Genomic DNA, 18,343 nt, shown 5'->3' with positions numbered 1-18,343 from the left:
TATGTAAAAAGGAGGTGGTCATTTTGAATAGTTATGGCCCTAATATAGATGACCCAGTCTTCTATGAAGAATGATTGCACTATTTGGTGGCGTTCCCAACAGCTGCAATACTTTGGGGAGGAGAGGGGGGTTTAATACCATACTCTAGGGGAAGCTGGACAGATCCACCTTACATACTAGGGTCATGTTGAATACAGCTTGTAAAATCGTGCAGGGGTGTCGAGACTTGTTTGGTCAATGTTTGGAGGATCATACATAAGGAACAGAGAGGGTATACTTATTACTCTTCAGTGTGCAACATGCATTCGCGAATCGATCTGTGGTGTGTGTCTGAGTCCCTTCTGTCCAGGGCCAAGGAGTTTGCCATCTATCCACGTACCCTTTGTGATCATTCCCCCATTTTACTGGCACTCCTTTGGACTGATGGGGCGAGCAGTAGACCTCTGTGGCAATTTAACTCTGAGGCTTTGCGAGACCCAACCTTTGCACTCACTGTTGAGGAAAGCATTGATAACTATTTTGCAGAGAATGTGGGTTCTGTCACCACTATTGCGACTCGTTGGCAGGCTTACAAAGTATATGTCAGCGGTATGGTGATGGCGGCTGAATGTGGCGTTCTTAGAACTGCGAGGCCGGATATACTGGAATCTGAATAAATGCTGGGTGTTATACATCGGAGGGATGCTCATGCACCCTCGCCAAGTTTAATGTTGGAAATGAAGACTGAGTTAGATGGGTTTAGGGAGCTTGCGGCTTGTGAGCTTCGATTATTGGAAAGGCCTGGGATGGCTCGGAGCAATGGGGAAGCAGATTGGCCAGGTAGTCACTTGGCGAGATTAATCCATAGGGAAGGCGGGCGGTCACCCATAGTGTATATAGATGCAGAGTCTGGGGAGCGTGCTTATACGGAGGACATAATTTTGGTGTTACATGCATACTATACTGCATTATACCAGCTAAAGGGTGAGGTGACTAGGGAAGAGATTGATGCCCATCTCTGACCTATACGACATCCCAGCTATCGCGTGAGACATCAGAGGCTCTAGAGCAACCTGTAACCGCTGAGGAGATGAGGGAGGATATTATGGGGTTACCAGGTGGGAAGGCTCCTGGGTCAGATGGTCTCTGTGTGAAGTTCTACAAAGAATTTCATGCAGTACTTGTCCCGTATTTACTGCAACTCTAGGAGCGGGTGGCTTGCTCGAGTCACTGTGAGAGGCAGTGATTATTCTATTATTGAAGGTAATGGTGCTGAGTAAGGTGCTGAGTGGCATCGCATCGCCCTTTATCCTTAATGTGGACGTTAATATTTTTGCAAAGATCATCGCAATTAGGTTGTTACCGCTGATGCCCCAGTCCATACATAGGGACAAATATGGGTTAATTCCTGGACTATGCAATGTGATGTTGCTGGACTCCAGCGCAGTGGCTATATCGCTTGACATGCGTAAAGCATTTGACACCGTGTATTGGCCCTTTCTGTTTCAGATGCTCAGAATTATGGGTTTGGCCCTCGGTTTCAATCATGGATTAGGATATTGTATGTGGCTCAAACTGCCAGGGTTTGCACGATTGGCACGCTATCCTCCCCCATAAAACTGGAAGGTGGTACAACGCAGGGGTTCCCACTGTCGCCGCTTTTGTTTGCTCTTGTTATGGAACCGCTCACAGATAAATTGAGGGATTGCTATGTGCGTGGTGACCTCAGATTGGATGGTCCCCCGATTCTTGTATCACTTTATGCAGATGATATATTGCTGAATGTATGGGATCCGTCAGAGCATGCATCTATGAATCTTGAAGCAGTTGAGCACTTCAGGAGGTATTCAGGGCTGCATCTTAATCGGGACAAGACAGGGGTGTTCCCCTTACTGATTTTACTAGAACATCAGCTGAAGTGCAGGGTTTGAAAGTGGGGTTGAACTCTTTTTATGGGGTAATCGTGCAGCTAGGAAAGTCTGAGCGGCTCTAACTCTACCATGGGAGGAAGGTGGCCTCATGGCTCCTCATTATAAGTTATAATATCTAGCTGCACAGGGTCTGTATGCTGCGTACTGGGAAAAATTGGGGGCTCTCCCACTGCATGTCCAGTTTGAAATGAGTGCTGCTGGCTGGGCCCCTTATCTTCTATATTGTTGGCAGTATAGTTCTGGGGGAGCTATGAACCCAGTGGCTGCAACAAGCAGGGCGTGGAAAAGTTTACTCCATATGTAGGGTGTAGATGCCCCCTATGATCGAGGTGCACCATTATGGAAGGTGCCCTTAGCTGGCATCCTTGCTGGACTAGTTGCTGGAATGGAGTTCGACCACTGTTTGCATACACAAGGTGGGTGACATGTAAACCCAGGGGAGGTTTGTCAACTGAGAGGACATTAGGGGCCTCATAGGTGACACTACCCTTTAATTAATGTACTGCCGTACAATGAGATCAGCTTTTCGAGCATGATGGCTACTTTCCTGGAAGAACCCCAGGGAAAGAAATGTAGGAGTTTCACATGTGCAAAAGTGTATCAGTGCTGTACAAGTGATTAAGTGGGCTCCGGGTATAGGGCGCAGGCAATACATTGATGTGGGAAAGAGATTGTCAGGTGCAGCTCATGGATCAGCAATGGTCTATATGTAGCTTCATGGTTTTGCCTCATACAGTTTAAGATTGTTAATAGGTTGCACTGTCCCCCATCAAAAGTCTTGCAGTTCAATGCAGTGTGTTATGGCAGATGTCCCAGGTGCACATATTCAGATGCTGGACTGGTTGCATATGTTTTGTTTATGCCCCAGGCTGAGCGAATACTGGGATGGGGGAACCTGTATCCTACTTGGGTATTGCTTTGCAGATAGATTTGTCTCTAGTAGTTTCTACTCTAGAGTATGTTGGCAAAATGGCTGAGGTGAAATGCCGGTTTTTGAACTTGGGTCTAATGCTTACAAAGAGACGCATTCTGCTCAATTGGATACGCTACGGTCCAACGAAAAGCCAGCAGTAGCTAAATGATGTAATCGGGGCAATTACGGCGAGGAGGTTTATGAATCATTGGGGCACTCTAGCAGTAGACTCCAGGACATATGTGCAGACCTTCAACGTTACCTCGGGGATCAAGCAGAGCAGGAGTGTGCCAAATCTGATCTACCCAATGCGAATGCTTAGGCAGATGATATGGTCTGTAACACTAATTGTATCGTGCGCACTGCCTGTGTGCCTATGTGGTGATTGTATGATTGCAAGTTACTGTATTGTTGCCAAGTGTTAATAAACAAAGTTTAAAAACAAAGAGAAATAGTGATATTGCATCAGTCCCTTTGGCTTCAGGTAATGCTGGATTCCCCCTGAACAGTCAGAGTAATGACACACCCCTTTCGTTTATGGCAAGAAATATAAAAAGATGAACCAGAAGTGAATCTCTGAGAGGCAAAAGTCCTGGAGGGTCGGAGCCATGCTGGAACATGGAGTGCGAGCTAATCACAAAGATGCCGAAAGGCTGGCATCCCGAGGGGCAACAAAGCTGAAGCACAGAATGTGACAAGGGCGGTAGAAGGACCATCTCACCTGCTGTGGTGGGCCTGGGGCCTGTTGGCTGATGTCGGTACTAGAACGCATTGGAGAGATCGGATCACCGACCTCCACATGAAAGGTTTGCCGGCTGCCAAGCCAGGCAGATAAAAGAAGGTGCAGGCTCCCAAGAAACTAACACTAGGGAGAGGGGTAAGCTGCTGTGTCCCCCAGTGTTGTAGAAACTAAGAAGGGTAGAAGAGCCAGGAAAACCTGAACACTGGCAGACGCCCAACCGAGGCCCCACTGCATTAAACGTATCAGAGGGCCAGATGGCTTTGAGAGCCCTAGAAAATCGAGTGACATTGATATACGAGGTTGAGGAAAACTCAGAAACCCCAACGCTGGACAGAGGTAGGATGCCAATCGAATCCCAGCGGAATTAAGCATATCAAAGTGTCAGACGGCTTTGGGGGTCCCTAGAAATACAAGTAATCGTGATCAAGACTGGAAACCGAGAGAACCTGGAGTATTTCATTGCTCAAACCCAAAACTAGAAAGCTATAAAATGAAAGGTCAAAAGTTGTGCAATCGCACTAAGAAAATCCCTTTTCCCTTTAATGAATGGATAGTCTTGGATGTGTGCGAAGACTTCAGACTTGAAAACAGGCTGGAGAACTGTGCTGTGAAAAATCTACAAACTTTGACCGTTTGAAGAAACCTTGGGAGGTAACCCAAGTAGTTTGGCCAAGTGATATGGCCAGATAGCAAGTAGGTTTTGGACAGAGGACTATTTTTTTATTTTTTATTTTTGGACTTTGATCAAGCACTGTTAGTTTTAGGTAGGGAATTACCCTCCTAACAATATGGTTAATTAGGCCTTTTTCTTATTATTTAAATCATCTTTGAACATGCGAAGTCCTAGTCTGACTCCTTCTTGTGGTTCACCACAACCCCCATCCATGTATTCTTATCAGTTCAAAAAGTTGTTTGGCACAACATTATGAGAGTCTTTGTTGCTTTCTTCTTACATGCAGTCTCTTGTTCAACCACGCTGGGTCTTTTAAACTCCCCTGGGTTTCCATGTCTTTTAGCATGGCGTGGGCTATCTGGCCCTTCCGGCTGTCAGGATACTGTTTGGCTTTCACCTCCTTGTGACTTATTCTGTGGCTCAGCTGCACGTTGGCTATCCAACCTCTCGGGGCATCTGGTTCTTGTATTGCATTCACCCCCTTGTGGGGTATTCCCTGGTTTAGCCGATCGTGGGCTGGTTTGGTGCCTATGAACGGAGAAAAATAGAGTGGATCCACCCTATTAAAACTGGTGCTCTGTTGGCCCTGAAGCAGGGCTGTATACTTTAGCTCTATTTATTCTGAGCGTGCGTTAAAGTTCAAATAATGAATTAAATATCATGGATAATTTTCTTAAGGGAAATGTTTATTCACATCTCTTGGTTGATCCTTCTATCGAATATTTTGCTTCATATTCAATAAGGACAGGCATAAAATACTGGATAGAATTTCTTGTACAATTGCCAATGCATTTCGGTTATTGCATGGTCTAGTTTCACTTTAACTCAATACGGCGTTGTCATGGCGACATTTCCGCCTTCCGTGCTCGCACAGAGGTGGGACCCAAAGCGTACGTGTTCCTGCGCGACGCCTTTGGGTCTCCATGGCAACGTTTAAATGCTGCCGCTTGCATTCGCGCTCGCAACGTGTTTGACATGCACGCAGCGATTTACTGCTGAGTAATGGTAAGCATCCATCCTACGCTCTATTTTACTGGGGGTTGAAAGGATTACTGTTTTCTGATGATTCTTTACGTGATGTTAACAGGAGCATTTACTCAGACTGGATTCTTCTTTTACGAGTTATAGAGTCCTTTGAATCACAAGGTACATTCAATATATTACCTTTATGTTTATACAATGTTTTTGATGCTAGTCAAATTATAGACTTTGAAAAATGGTTTTTCTGTTCTATTTTTCACCATTACAAGGTTACCGTTGGAACACTTTGATGATACATGGAACCGGTATGTGCGTTTTTTATGCTTTTCAATCCTTAATTACTGTTGAATTATTTGTCTTATCATATGTTTATGAAACTATTTAACATAGTTAATTATTGGGCATATTGAAGAATTTGTACGGCCCATATGAAGGTTTCAATAACCGAAATGCATTGGCAATTGTACAAGAATTTCTATCCAGTATTTTATGCCTGTCCTCATTGAATATGAAGCAAAATATTTGATACAAGGATCAACTAAGAGATGTGAATAAACATTTCCCTTAAGAAAATTATCCATGATATTTAATTCATTATTTGAACTTTAACACACTCTCAGAGTAAATAGTTAAAGTGTACAGCCCTGTTTCAGGGCCAACTGAGAGCCCCAGTTTTAATAGGGTGGATCCACTCTTTTTTTTCTCTGTTCATAATTATTTGGTCCCTATGCCATTGGACCTTTTTATGACTGGTAGCCCCAGGCTAAAACTTCACTAATCAGTATAAGTTTACTGAGACCGATAAACGAACTGAGAAATCACGTAGTGTCCACCTTCAACCTCTTTTTTTTTTTTTTTTTGTACTGGTTTGGTGCCTAACCACCCCCATCCCGCTTCTCTTGATCGGCTGCATACCTGTTCTCCTACGAAAGCATTCATCAGGAGAGGTGACTACTTTGTTCTCTAGGGAACCGCAGCTCGGGTGTCTTCACGGTGAGATCTTTGGCGTCGGTTCTTCATATCTGCGACCAACAGAACGTTGGCATTGGGACAGCCGGACACCAATGTGCTGCTTTGGCGGCAGCTCACTTTACTCTGTTAGGAGGCAATGTGCTCTTCGGGCTCCCTGCCTTCCTGGATTCTGCAGCATTCCGTGGGCTTTGGGTTTCTTCCGCCCACCACATTCTCTGCCTGAGCCTGCTTCCAGGCTCCTCCTGGAAAGGACAAGTCCCTCCTTCCCCCCAATTCCTGCTACACTCCAGCCCAGGCTTCTGCATTTTGCCCTCAAGCTGGCTCTGTCCTCTTCTGTATGGGTCTCAGGTATGTGATCAATCAGGAGTATTTGTCCCTTCTCCCCAAGGGGAGCCACCCCCTGTGAGGCTAGGGTGGTGAGCCCGCTACACAAGACCGTCCCTAGGGGTCTGGGCAAGTGGGACTTCACTGGCAGTGACTCCTCCATAGGAGACAAGGACTCCCAAAGGGATTTCTCCTTGGGAATGGAAGACACGTTTTCACCCTATATGGGACTGCCTGATATCAAGAACAATGCAACATACTCCTATTTTGATGCAGACAGTGCTGGCTCAAGCAAGCCATGGGACGAAGAGGGGGCTTTCCCTTTAAGAACAAAGCACTATGCAAGAGGGACGAGGAAGCCAGGAAGGAAGTGAGAGAACAGTATACAGGGGAAGCCCTCTTGCATCGGAGCACCTTGGAGAGGTGGAGCCAAGCAAGGCTGCAGAACCCACAAATAGCCCCATTGGAAATGGCAGTGGGCTGGAGAGGTGGACACACAGGGAAGCTGTTGTCCGAGTGGACGAGCAAGCAGTGTCCGAGATGGTGGCGTGACCACGGACATCCTGTGGTGGGCTGGGTGCCCATACAACTATGCAGAGACCAGCAGAACTGAGAGCGACACTAGCTCCCAGCATCCACCGTATAGTGATGGCATCAGCCCAGAAACACTTCGGACCAGGGGCGAGCGAGAAACCAAAGCGAATGGACAGTGCAGAGACGACCAAGGAACCTGAGCGAGTACCACGCCCTGCAAGCATAATCCTGAGTAAAATGGGTATTGGGGTATGTTGGAGAGGCGGGAGGCCACCAGGAAGACTCGTATTACCGAGTTGGGATGATATGATATGGTTGTTTATTTATATAGCGTCTATTTAAAATGTTTTTCAAAGCCCTTCAAGGCAAGGGAGGGAACAAGGGAAAATACAATGACATTCTCACAGGCCATGAACAGTAAGGATGGGAAGTTAACTATCACACTCGGCCTGACGACTTTTCAGATAGTGCAAGAGCTAAGACATAGATAAGGAAGGGAGGGGGAGAGTGGGAAGGAAATGGAAACAGACAGGTGACTACCGTACAAGGGCTGATGACATTTTTGGTAGAGCTGGAGAAAAACATAAGGTGAGGCAGAGCGATGCAGAAAGGGAGGGGAGGAACAAAACGAGGGACTATCGTACTAGGCCTGACGACATTGTAGGTGGTGCTGGAGAGGGAGGGGGGGGCAAGCAAGGGGAGGGGGAGGAGACAGGCGAGGTTGCTATCATACTAGGTCCAGGGACAATTCTGATGGAGTAAGCGCATAGAAGAAAGTAAGGGGAGGAGATAGGAAAAGGGAGAGGAGAAGGGAACAGAGTAAGCAGTCAAAAAGAGTGGAAAAGCAAGAGCGGAAAGCGAATACAATTGCAGAAATCAGTAGTAACGCATGTTGCAAGCCAGGATAGAAGATGAAGAAGGGGAACAGCATGAATCAGGGCCACCATGAGTACAAGATGCAAAGTAAGTCCAGCATGAGAGTTGAGAAAGGGTGACACACCGTGAATCAATGAAGTCCATAAAAGTCAAATCCAGCATTGGCCACAAGACAGTGTTGGTGAAACCAGAATGTATCAGGACAGACTCCTGCAGAAGTAGGCGGGGGGGGTAGGAGGAGCAGGGCAGAGGAATCGAGCAAAACAGGCAATACCTGTGTGCAAGAAGGGTCGGGGGGCACAAGGGACCATCACGGGGGACCAGAGAAGGGTGGGAATGGCCTGTGTGGACAGACGGAGTAAAAACATGTTGGTGCATGCTAACCTGCTGTCTGAGCAGGGGGTCGGGCCTTGGGTCCTCCTGGTCCATACAGGAATTGCCCATTTCTTTGTCGGCCTGTTTCTTTGCCGGCCTGTTTCTTTGTCGGCCCTTCGGACGCCCTTGATCTAAGAGGTTAAGAGCAGGAAGGAAGAGGCAGGGCAAGAAGGTGGGTGGTGCTTAGGCCACGTGACCTAGATCCACTTGCACCTGCTCCCCATCTGCAAAGGAAAAGAGGCTGGAGGGCTCCTTAAGTAGGGAAAAAGAGCGGCAACCTGGAAGGCACCAGGTGGGCGGGGCTTGATAAGTGGGGGAAAAAGAGCGGCAACTAAAATGATACTAGTCATAAGTGTGATAAAGGAAGAGACACCCAAGTCATTGAGACATCAGAGGAAATATTCAAGAATAATGATACGTGTGAAGTGTTAACTCGAAGGAGAAAGACATTTGGGGTCAGAAGCACCCCGGACAGAACTCAAGGAAAGTTACTTGAAAACATGTGGATAAGCCACTTAAAGAGTGATAAGGCACAGTATGTAAAAAGTGTTGAGCGAAATAAAACAAGATAGACAGGATATATTAGTTCCCAAGAGTGGAGGAACCTCAAAGTTTAAAGAAGGTGGAGAGCCTATGTAGAAAACATTAAGGACAAGAGTCATGTGAATTTGGAGCCTTAGATCACCCTAAAGAGACCCATTGAGAAAGAGAGACATTTGTGTTTGCAAGAACATTGTTAAAAAGAAGAAACCTTGAGAATAATTCACAAGACAGATCCAAGGGGAGGGGGGGGCATATAATGAGAGCCATTTTTCTGACCCAGTTTAGTTATTGGTTATTAGTGGTAGGGATAGAGATATGTTTGGCAGAGGGCATTTCCGTTATTGACTTCCTGGCGACAGATGAGCACCTTTAGTTTAGTTGGTGATCCAGGGATATATCCGATAGCGATAGGGAGAGTTAAGTCTGTTTTATTCCTTATTTAAATAAATTATGTGAACATATCCACCCTGTGTCGATATCCTCCTAACCCTCCACAGGTCTTTAAAGTTCCTTCCTCGAATGAGAGGGGAGACACCATTGGTTCAGTTCTTCAGGTCTGTGCATTAACAGAAATTGGTTAGAAACCAAGCCGTTCCCCTTTAAAGGGTCCTGCACATAATGATTGTTAGACAGAATCCTGTGCAGTGCCCTTAGTGACCACTACACACAATTAAGACTACAGGTGGTAATACAAGTTCACCTTTGGTACAAGCCTGCACTAGTATGTTAAAGTGGTAGCAGTAGCGTAGCAGCCAGGCTTATCTCAAGAGTATATGAGCAGTAGCAGAGATTACACAAAGGGACCGCAATTACTGTGACTCAAGCAAACACTGACTCAAGGTTTCAGGTAAAATATAGAAGTACATTTATTTTTAAACCATCTGTTATAAAACACAACACTTATATAAATTCAAAAACCACACGTAAAATACACTACACACAACCAATTCACTTGGTACAGTATAACTCCAGGTAAGTATCCTATGTTTGAACGGACTGGTGTTGTGAAACAAAAGATGTTACCGGGAATAAATATGCGATCACTTTTTGACAGTAATGACAGTTCGGTCTTACTAAAGATATGCGTATCCGCAGCAAGAAATGTTACCGGGGCAAAAACACACTTAGCACCTGAGTTAACCAGAGAGAGTTGGGGGCAAAAATCATAGGCAATACTTTTGTCAGGGCAGACAGAATCAGGGAACACTCGTTGACAGAAATACAAGAGTCAATAGCCCGGAGCCAGTGTCAAGTGGAACCGGGTTCCTGTTGTCGAGGATCACACAGTCGGACAGTTTAAGATTCAATGTTGCCAGTAGTACTTGGATATTGTCAACAGAGGAAGCAAAAGTTATAAGGCGGCGGGAAGACAAGGGCAAGCCTTGGATGAAGAGCAAAGGGATTCACCCTAGCTCCTCGAAGCAGAACACAGTACCTTATTCAAGGAAGAAGCAGGTGCCACGCCAGTTGTTCCTGGTAGTTTCCTGCAGACCCACGGTTCCTGGTGCTTCGGTCGTAGAGACGAAGAGGACGACGTCTGGAGGGGTCTGCACTACGCTGGGATGAAGCCAGCATTAGCGACGGTGAATAAAAGGTGCGCTCCTTAAAAACAGGAGAGTCTCTTCAGATGGCTATCCGGACCACTACAGCAGTATGCAGCGATTTCGGCCACAAAGAGGATCCTCTGGCTGTGGAAGATGAGCTGGTTGACCCCACCAAGCTCAAGGGAAGAAGACTCCGGACTTGATCTTCTCTGGTCGTCGAAGGGTAGATAGCTCAGGACTGCAGCAGGGCTTCACTGGACGGGGTAGTTGCAGCAGCAGTCTTCTTCTCTGCTTCTCTTCGGTTCATTGTAGTTCCAGTGGCGACTCTGACTTCCAGCCCAAGAGTCCTGCCTTTTATGCAAAAATCCCCCATTCACACAGCCTGCTGTCAATCACGCAGCAGGGGGGTTATCCAGCCTGGACAACCACCTCAGCCAATCATGGCAAAGTGCGACTTGGGTTTCCTAGGATACCCTGTGCAGGGGGTGACTACACCCCTCCCTCACATTCAGCCCACCTAGACACCCAGGCGCCTAGAGGAGGGCTTCTTGGCAGAAGCCCGCCAAAAGACAGTGAACAAAGAAGGCAAACTTGGTTTGCCGCGCAAAGTAGAACACAAGAAGGATTTTAACAAAAAGAAATGGCTAATAAACTCTACCAGAGCCAAAAGAAAGAGCATTTGGTCAAGCGGGTTTATGTTCGAGGCTAATATGATAGCCTAAAAACAGTACCACGTTTATATAGTATAAACGCGGTAGAAATGTTAGGGTAGATGCCACCGCCAAGTCTAAATGTTAAGAGCAAAACGAGGCTCTAGGAGGTACAGATAAAAAGGGCTAAGAAGTAACCCCTTCCAATACTCCATGTAAAATGGGGTGTACTGGATCTGTGGTTAAATGACTATGTAAAGTTAATGGCAACTTTACCCTTTTCTGGTGGACAGTAGTCAGCCTCAGAAATGGAGTCGGTGGGAAGTCTAAAAGACAACCCCGTGTCACTGCACTGAAGGTTCTGTGTAACACACAAAAGAATGGGGCTACTGAACTGGTGTACTCCAGAGTCCACAATCACAAAAACAGATGAAATACACATGGTAAAACATGGGTAAGAGTGGGGGAAAAAACGCACTCTTACCAAGTGAAAAAAAAACCTCCAGATATCCAAGCTGCTGGGGGACTCACTAGGTAAGGGAAATTAGCCATTGCATGAAAATTCTCCCTAACAATGATGTGGGTCAATCCCTACGTATCCAACAAATACTCGGGATTCTGAATAAAAGGGAGGTGTATGAACAGCTTCACTTGGGGATTCCTTGTACCCTTAGGTGGAGGGGGGGTCACCCCCAGTGAGATTGCTTGCCCTGTCCCCTAGGGGGTGTTACGCATAGTCGGCTCACCTACCTTGCCCCAAAGGGGGTGACTCCCCCTTGGTGAGAAGGGACGAATTCCCTGAATTCATCACAGAACACTCTCTCAGATAACAGCCAGTAGTAAAACTCCCCAGTAGGCAACACACACAGGGGCTGGAAACTTACGAAACAAGCCATATATGATCCGTTATTTGAAGATGTAGTGCAAGAAGCTATGGATGAATACTTTGCACTTTGCACTAAACAAGGATATGGCAAACTCTGTTGGCATGCTGTGGGAAGCATACACTCTTGCATCAGAGAGGTATCTATTTTGAAAGCAGTGTGGATCTTCAAAGATTTGCGAACTATATAGCACACACTACAGAGGCCCCAATGCCCCTGCAGAGACCAGGTGAGCGTAACAGTTGTCTGTTATTTGCTTTCTCTGTTTTTTGCAGTTCGAATCATTCCATTTTATATTGTTGTTCTCGTCCTTAGGACTGGGACGAGTTTCTTCAAGCACATAATGATTCCCTGGTGGCCTCCCGCTATACGAGATTCCCCTGGTACCTTGTGTTGTGTTGGGAAGGGTAGCAGGGCTTGGCTCAAGTTCGGGTACAGCTTCTCTGTTCGGGTCCCTTTCTCTGTTCCTCGTTGCGTGCTTGCCTTCCACAGACGCTGATGATCGCATTCCGCTCAGGCTTTCCACCATGGTAGTCTCAGTGCTGTACCTCAGACGTCCTGCCCTCCAGTCTGCAAGCATGGTCACACCACTACCAGGTACTTCTCCTTTTTTCTTTGGCATACCACTACCCTTGCCGTTGCATATTCCGGTTCTCCGGCGTCTCCCACTGTGTTTCTCTTGCTCTTTAAATGTTGCAGGCTCCGCAACCTGGTTTGACTCCACCTTCACACAGCGTTATGATGTCCAGAGGGGCAGGGGGGGGGGGGCGGCTTCCCCTATGCATAGCACTCGCCTTCTGCTCTGAGTAATCACAGTTAAATACACGTCTCTGGTTATGATGTGATAGTTTTATATAGCGCCTATACACAATGTGTTTCTAAGCGTGGTTAAAGACATCAGCCCTTTTTCTCGACGTGTGTTTCTTTTCACATTGTCTTCAGCCAAACGTAAAGTTGCCACACTACTCGTCATAGAAGGTAGTCCCATATATGCTGCTATGGTAGTTTACTTAGGGAGTTCCTCACAGGAACGAGAGTCCTTGTCCCCAAAGTGGGAATCTCTCCCGTTAAGGTCCCACTTGTCTCGACCCCTAGGGAGACCCTTGCGCAGCATGCTCACCTCTTAGCCTCACATGGGGAGTCTCCCCTTTGGGGAGAAGGGACGAATACCTGTGATTCTTCAATGTACACTGGCTTATTACATAGACAAGGCTTGGGGTAATGGGAGAACCCAATTCAGATGCATGTCTGAAATGCTGTACGCACCAACTGTTTTTTTCATATGAAATGGTCCTGTGAGAAACTGGTCATGTTTTTTAAGAGAATCGTCCAGACGTTATCAGACATTCTTGAAATGACTGTACAGTTATCATCCATCTGCTGTTTTCTGGGTCTGTCCCCCAGAGTTTAATATGAAGTTCACAGAACTGGCATTCCTTTGATCTATTGGCAAACTATCACTGCACTGCATGCAAAGTTAAGCCCGGAGTTATGAATGTTAGTTTTGGCATATTATATATGTACACGATCTTGAAACAAAATATTGTAGCCTCTTACATTCTGCTTCGAGGCCAAAGGACATATGCATGAGCATTCAATCATTCTTGCAATGCAAGCAAGAAACCATACAAGATGAAGCGGACTAGAAAGGTAGCAGATTTACATATGATATGAATAGGGATATGGTTCAAAACACAATGTGCCCACAGATGTGCTTTTACAGCAGTCACCAGCTATGGAGCCATTGAGGATGATGCTGCTCTTAGGTAACATTAGATGTAGGTTGAAATTCAGTTCTATGCGTATGTCAACTTTGAAAAATTGATAAAATTGTTATTGTGCGAGAAGTAAATCCATTACATAAGTAAGCGGTGAGTTCTGGGTTTCCTTCCTAATTTCTTAGTACCTGTTTGCGTCTCTTCTACTTATTCATCATGCTCCTTCTCTGCCTGTAACTAGAAGTTTTGTTAGAAGTGCTGATTGTGCAGGCATGGTTTAAAGAAGGGGAAGGCTTACCTATTTCTTATCTGTGTGTTAGGAACCTATTTCTTGGACACTGATTGTTGGTACGTTGCACATGTGTAGTTTGTACTGTGTATTGTATTTACTGTATCTTTTTTGTTGATTTTAAGGTTATAAGAAAAGATTACAACATATCAGTAAATAAAGCATTATATAGTCCTATGATGATCTTCGTGGTCTTGTAATGGGATGACCCCCTCCCCATTCTGCCCTGTGGGGGTATAAGAGCAACAGGTGAGGCACTCTCATTTCAGAATTTCCCCTCATAATAATAGGACTAGCTTTGACTTTAAAATGACAAGTAGAATATAGTGCCTTGAAAGTGATGAGCAAATGGATTCCTAAATTTTATCCTGTGAGGATATATTAGGTTATAATTAAGTATAGATAAAAGGGATAGTAGTGTGATGCATGCTTAAGGGCAGTCTAGTCTGCAATATTTAAAACAGTGCTTCGCACTGAAAAAGTATACTCAAAGTATGTTGGTGATCCACGGGGCTCGTAGAGGCCTAGATTAGCATTGTAGTGCAAAGCAGTTACATAGCAAGCAACCTTTAGTAGTAGTGTCACAGGCACATAGTGAAAAGTGTGTTTTTGAATTAACATTCATACATTTATGTAACCATTCAACATAACCTTTAATATAGCAAAGCACTAAGCAGTTTTATAGCTTGACCATGTTATACATGCATACATATGAGCATGCCAGTACATTTATCCTACACGCACACATTGTTATGAGTAGGCAGTGGAATCAAATCCATTTAATTTCATATTTAGAGGAATAGAAAGCATTTTGCTTGCAAGACAAACACCTTGTGACATAGAAGTCTTGAGATGAGGACATTCAATGCATGTTAGATAATTTGGCCAGAAGCTGAGACTGATAAATCTGCTTGAAGCTGAACACTGACAATTCGGCAGAAAACTGAAGGGTGGTGCCCAATATTGTTTACAGTTATCCTAAGCAGAAGGAGAGGTACTTCCAAGTCAAAGCAAGGGATATGCCTATGAAGTGACAGCATCTATGATAAGGGGGAGGGGGATTTACAAGTGAAAAATCATATAAATGTGCGCTTTACCCACAGACAAGAGCGGCAGATGCCAATGCGATGCCAGGGATTAAGGTGTGTGTGGGCTTCGATTCAAGCATTTACTGGATTGATGTTTTGCTTGACTGAAAACTGTGCAATTATATACCAGTGATTTTGTGTTTTGCGTTGAATTGTTTCATATATTGATAGCATAAGATTGCTTCTTTGACTTAAGCTTTTGATTTATTTTGGAAATGGCAAAATAGGTTTGAGTGACTTTGCACAATACTGCTTCATTGATTTGAGCATTGTGATTTGACTTAAGAAGCATTGTGCCTTTCATCAGAGAAAGGATAAAGGATGGACAGGGCTTATTGTATTTAGAATGTAAATGTAGCACCAAGATGAGAGTATTGATTATTTATTTAAAGAGATGTGACTTGTGACATGCCAAACAAATGTTTGAACTTTGTTGAATTAGTGAGAAGAACTGAGGGATGTTGAAAGTGGCAAATATGTTTGAAGAATGTGTTGATTTAGCAAGAAGAACTGAAGGACTGTGATTGTAAATATTTGATATACAATGTGGTCATTATTAACTCTGGTATATATTGATACAGTGCAAAGCTTACCAACAGCACTGTTCCATTTTGCCTCTCTCCGTAGACTTTGTTTCTATCTCTACCCTTCTGTGTGCATTAGGAAATGTCACAAGAATTGATGTGTAATTGTTGCAGAGTAAGATGTCAGGTTTTGAGGGTTCTAAAATGCAAACGATCTGAGGCAGAAGAGGGGAGACAACTCAAAGCCCACATGTAACAAATCTAATCTTTGAAGCAAGAGCACAGATAAGCTCTGGATTGGCCAGAGGAGACGTCCTTTGTAGTCCAGTTACCGATAGCTCCTTCCGTTGGATAGAGGAACGCTGGACTGTTCTCTGAGCTGAGAGTAGGGGCGGAGAGCTTATCTAGCCGGGGGTCGTTCAATCATGACATGCAACATTCTATTAGGTACATGTGTGTTTGTGTAAGATTTCAGGTATATTGGACCAATGTTATGGAGGTTTTGGAAGTGATGCAGTTGATTTGCCTTTGCAACACGGAGCCAGTTAAATGTTTGCAGGCTGGTGATAGATAGTCCGAGGTCTTTATCCCATAATAGGTCTTGCTGCTTTATTTTGGATAACTGAGTTTAATACAAACACTAAATAGCTATGGGGATATGATAGAGCCTGGGAGACAGCACTCTGGGTCTTGTGGTTGGCTGGAGTCCTACACTTAAAGGGCATTTTGACTGATGTGTAATAAAAATTATAAGAAAAAGGCCTATCTCTCCCTACTGCTAAAGGGTATCCCTGCCTATCTAAATTAACTAAAGGTGCTAGTTGGTCGTCAGGAAATCCCAAATGAATATGCCCATGGTCCAAACTAACTCTTAGTGACCCTACCGTTATGTTAACTAACTTAAATGAGACTAAGAGGATGCCTTTCTTCTCCCGTTTGCCTTGTATAGTAATGTTTCTTCTTAATTCTAGTCTTCTCTTTGAATAGTCTCTTGACACATCCTTGATAAGCTCTTGCAACTTGTTCAGAACATACTTAGATTTTGTTCCCTCTTTAGAGGTAGGTTTTTGACAGTTCTCCTTGGTACACTTTCTTATACTGTGGGCTAAACTTGTATGCCATTCTGAGTCTTGTAACCCAGGCTTTCTTAGTCTGGGTATATTTTGTTCACATGTGACCTTTCCGCTCTTTGAATTCCTAACTCGGATTGTCTTCTCTATATTGGTTTATGGGATGTTTTGATTTCCCATTCATAATTACTGGACTTTATCTCTGGCCTTCTCCACTTTTCACTTCTTAAGCCATGGGGCAATTTCCCCTCTTCCCTTGGTATTCGTGCCCAGTCTCTAATTACTTTTATATCAGGTTTATCCATTATTCGTTATTCTCCTTGTCGTATTTTCACACTTCCAATTATGTTCAGTATCTCATTTGTCTCACTGGGACAAGTTCTTCTTGCTTCAGAACAGTGCCCTGGTGGGCCTCCCACTTCTCCCATTCTCCTCGTTTCCTCTTACTGTGCAGGGGAATGTGGCACTTTCGCCCTGGACCTCTCTTTCTGCTTCGGCTCTCGTGCTTCTTGGTGTCGCCATATTCACGTTCTCGGCCTTCTCTCTCATTGCTTCTGGGTGCGGGCACCATGGAGCTTCGCACACTACCCACTGGGATGGCTTCAGTGCGGTTCACCAGGCGTACTGCCCACCACGATGTCGTGGGCACACCACCACCGTACATAAGATTCCCTTGTCCAGGCTCGCTAATGATGGGACTCCAGCGTTTCTGAGTGGCGTCCTGACTGGATCTGCGGCTCTGCCTCTCCAAAGCATAGTGATGTCAGGTCTCTCTCTCTCCCTTTGGGCCAGAGTGGTGTGTCCACGGAACAATAATCCCCCTGGAGGTGGTGCACCAGGGGAGGATCAGACTGGAGAGGAAGGCCCTCGTTGGATTAGGGACGACCCTTCCTAGAGAACGTGGTATCCTGCTAATCAACTGACCCTAGACCCCCTTCTAATAACCCCTTCCCTAATAGGCTGTTGAGTTTTTGTTGCCATACCCTTCCCCTAGAAAGAACTGGGACGAGGAAGAATAAGAAGTACTAGGGGAAAATTCATTTCCCAATACTGTGATGAAAAAGAACCCCAATGACTCAAAAGGGAGTCCTAAAATCAGTACTGTGACAAGGGAGAGGTGTGGAGGCATGACGATTACCCGTAAACACCATATTCAGCAATCTAGTGTTTCCCAAAGTCCTATTGGCTAGAGCCAGTATAAAAGGTAAGATGGACTCAAGATGTTGTCAAGCCTTCCCTCGATCAGCAGGGAGCAGGAATCTGGTGCTTCACCAGAAGGGGCTTTGGACCATTGTACTACCCAGAGACAGGGGGAAAACCTTGAACCCCAGAGATCTGTGAAGAACTTAAAGGAGCTGGAGTTTCTCTCACTAGGGGAAGCAAGAAGACCAGTCTGCCTACCAGAGAGAAAGGGGGGGAGGGAGGCCTTGAGCACTAGCAGTCTGCACGGGAGTAGGGTGACCGATCCTCCAAGGAGATACTGTGGGACTCCTGCACCGAGCAGGCAAAAGCCAAAGAGGAAGCCGTGAGGAGGAGAACCTGAACGCGGCCCAAACTGGAGGGACTGTTTGGGTTGCTGCGGAAACGTGCCTCTGGGCACCAACAACTCCATTGAGCTGCTTGCAAGGCAGGACGTGCAACTCGGTGGAGAAAGAAGACTGAGGAACAGCTACAGACCACACCATTCACCAGGGAGCTGCCAGAGCCTCGAGCAATGCAGAGACTGGGGAAGC

General features: G+C 45.4%; 1 protein-coding gene across 5 annotated transcripts in view; it reads left to right on the top strand.

The window, feature by feature from the left end:
- The window catches only part of BDP1 (BDP1 general transcription factor IIIB subunit), a 2,223,165-nt gene that overhangs the window by 1,061,721 nt on the left and 1,143,101 nt on the right, over nucleotides 1-18,343 (top strand). For 4 of the 5 annotated variants that reach the window (XM_069627521.1, XM_069627520.1, XM_069627518.1 and 1 more), the window contains one exon: nucleotides 5,489-5,524. The exons of the other annotated variant lie outside the window; for it this stretch is intronic. In XM_069627521.1, coding sequence (XP_069483622.1) covers nucleotides 5,489-5,524 — 36 coding nt within the window. The remainder of the gene's footprint in view (nucleotides 1-5,488; nucleotides 5,525-18,343) is intronic. 5 annotated transcript variants of the gene reach the window in all.

The sequence above is a fragment of the Ambystoma mexicanum genome, chromosome 6p, assembly GCF_040938575.1.
Source record: "Ambystoma mexicanum isolate Mex_15411 chromosome 6p, UKY_AmexF1_1, whole genome shotgun sequence".
Classification (NCBI taxonomy): Eukaryota; Metazoa; Chordata; class Amphibia; order Caudata; family Ambystomatidae; genus Ambystoma; species Ambystoma mexicanum.
This window is presented reverse-complemented; position numbering and strand designations above follow the sequence as displayed.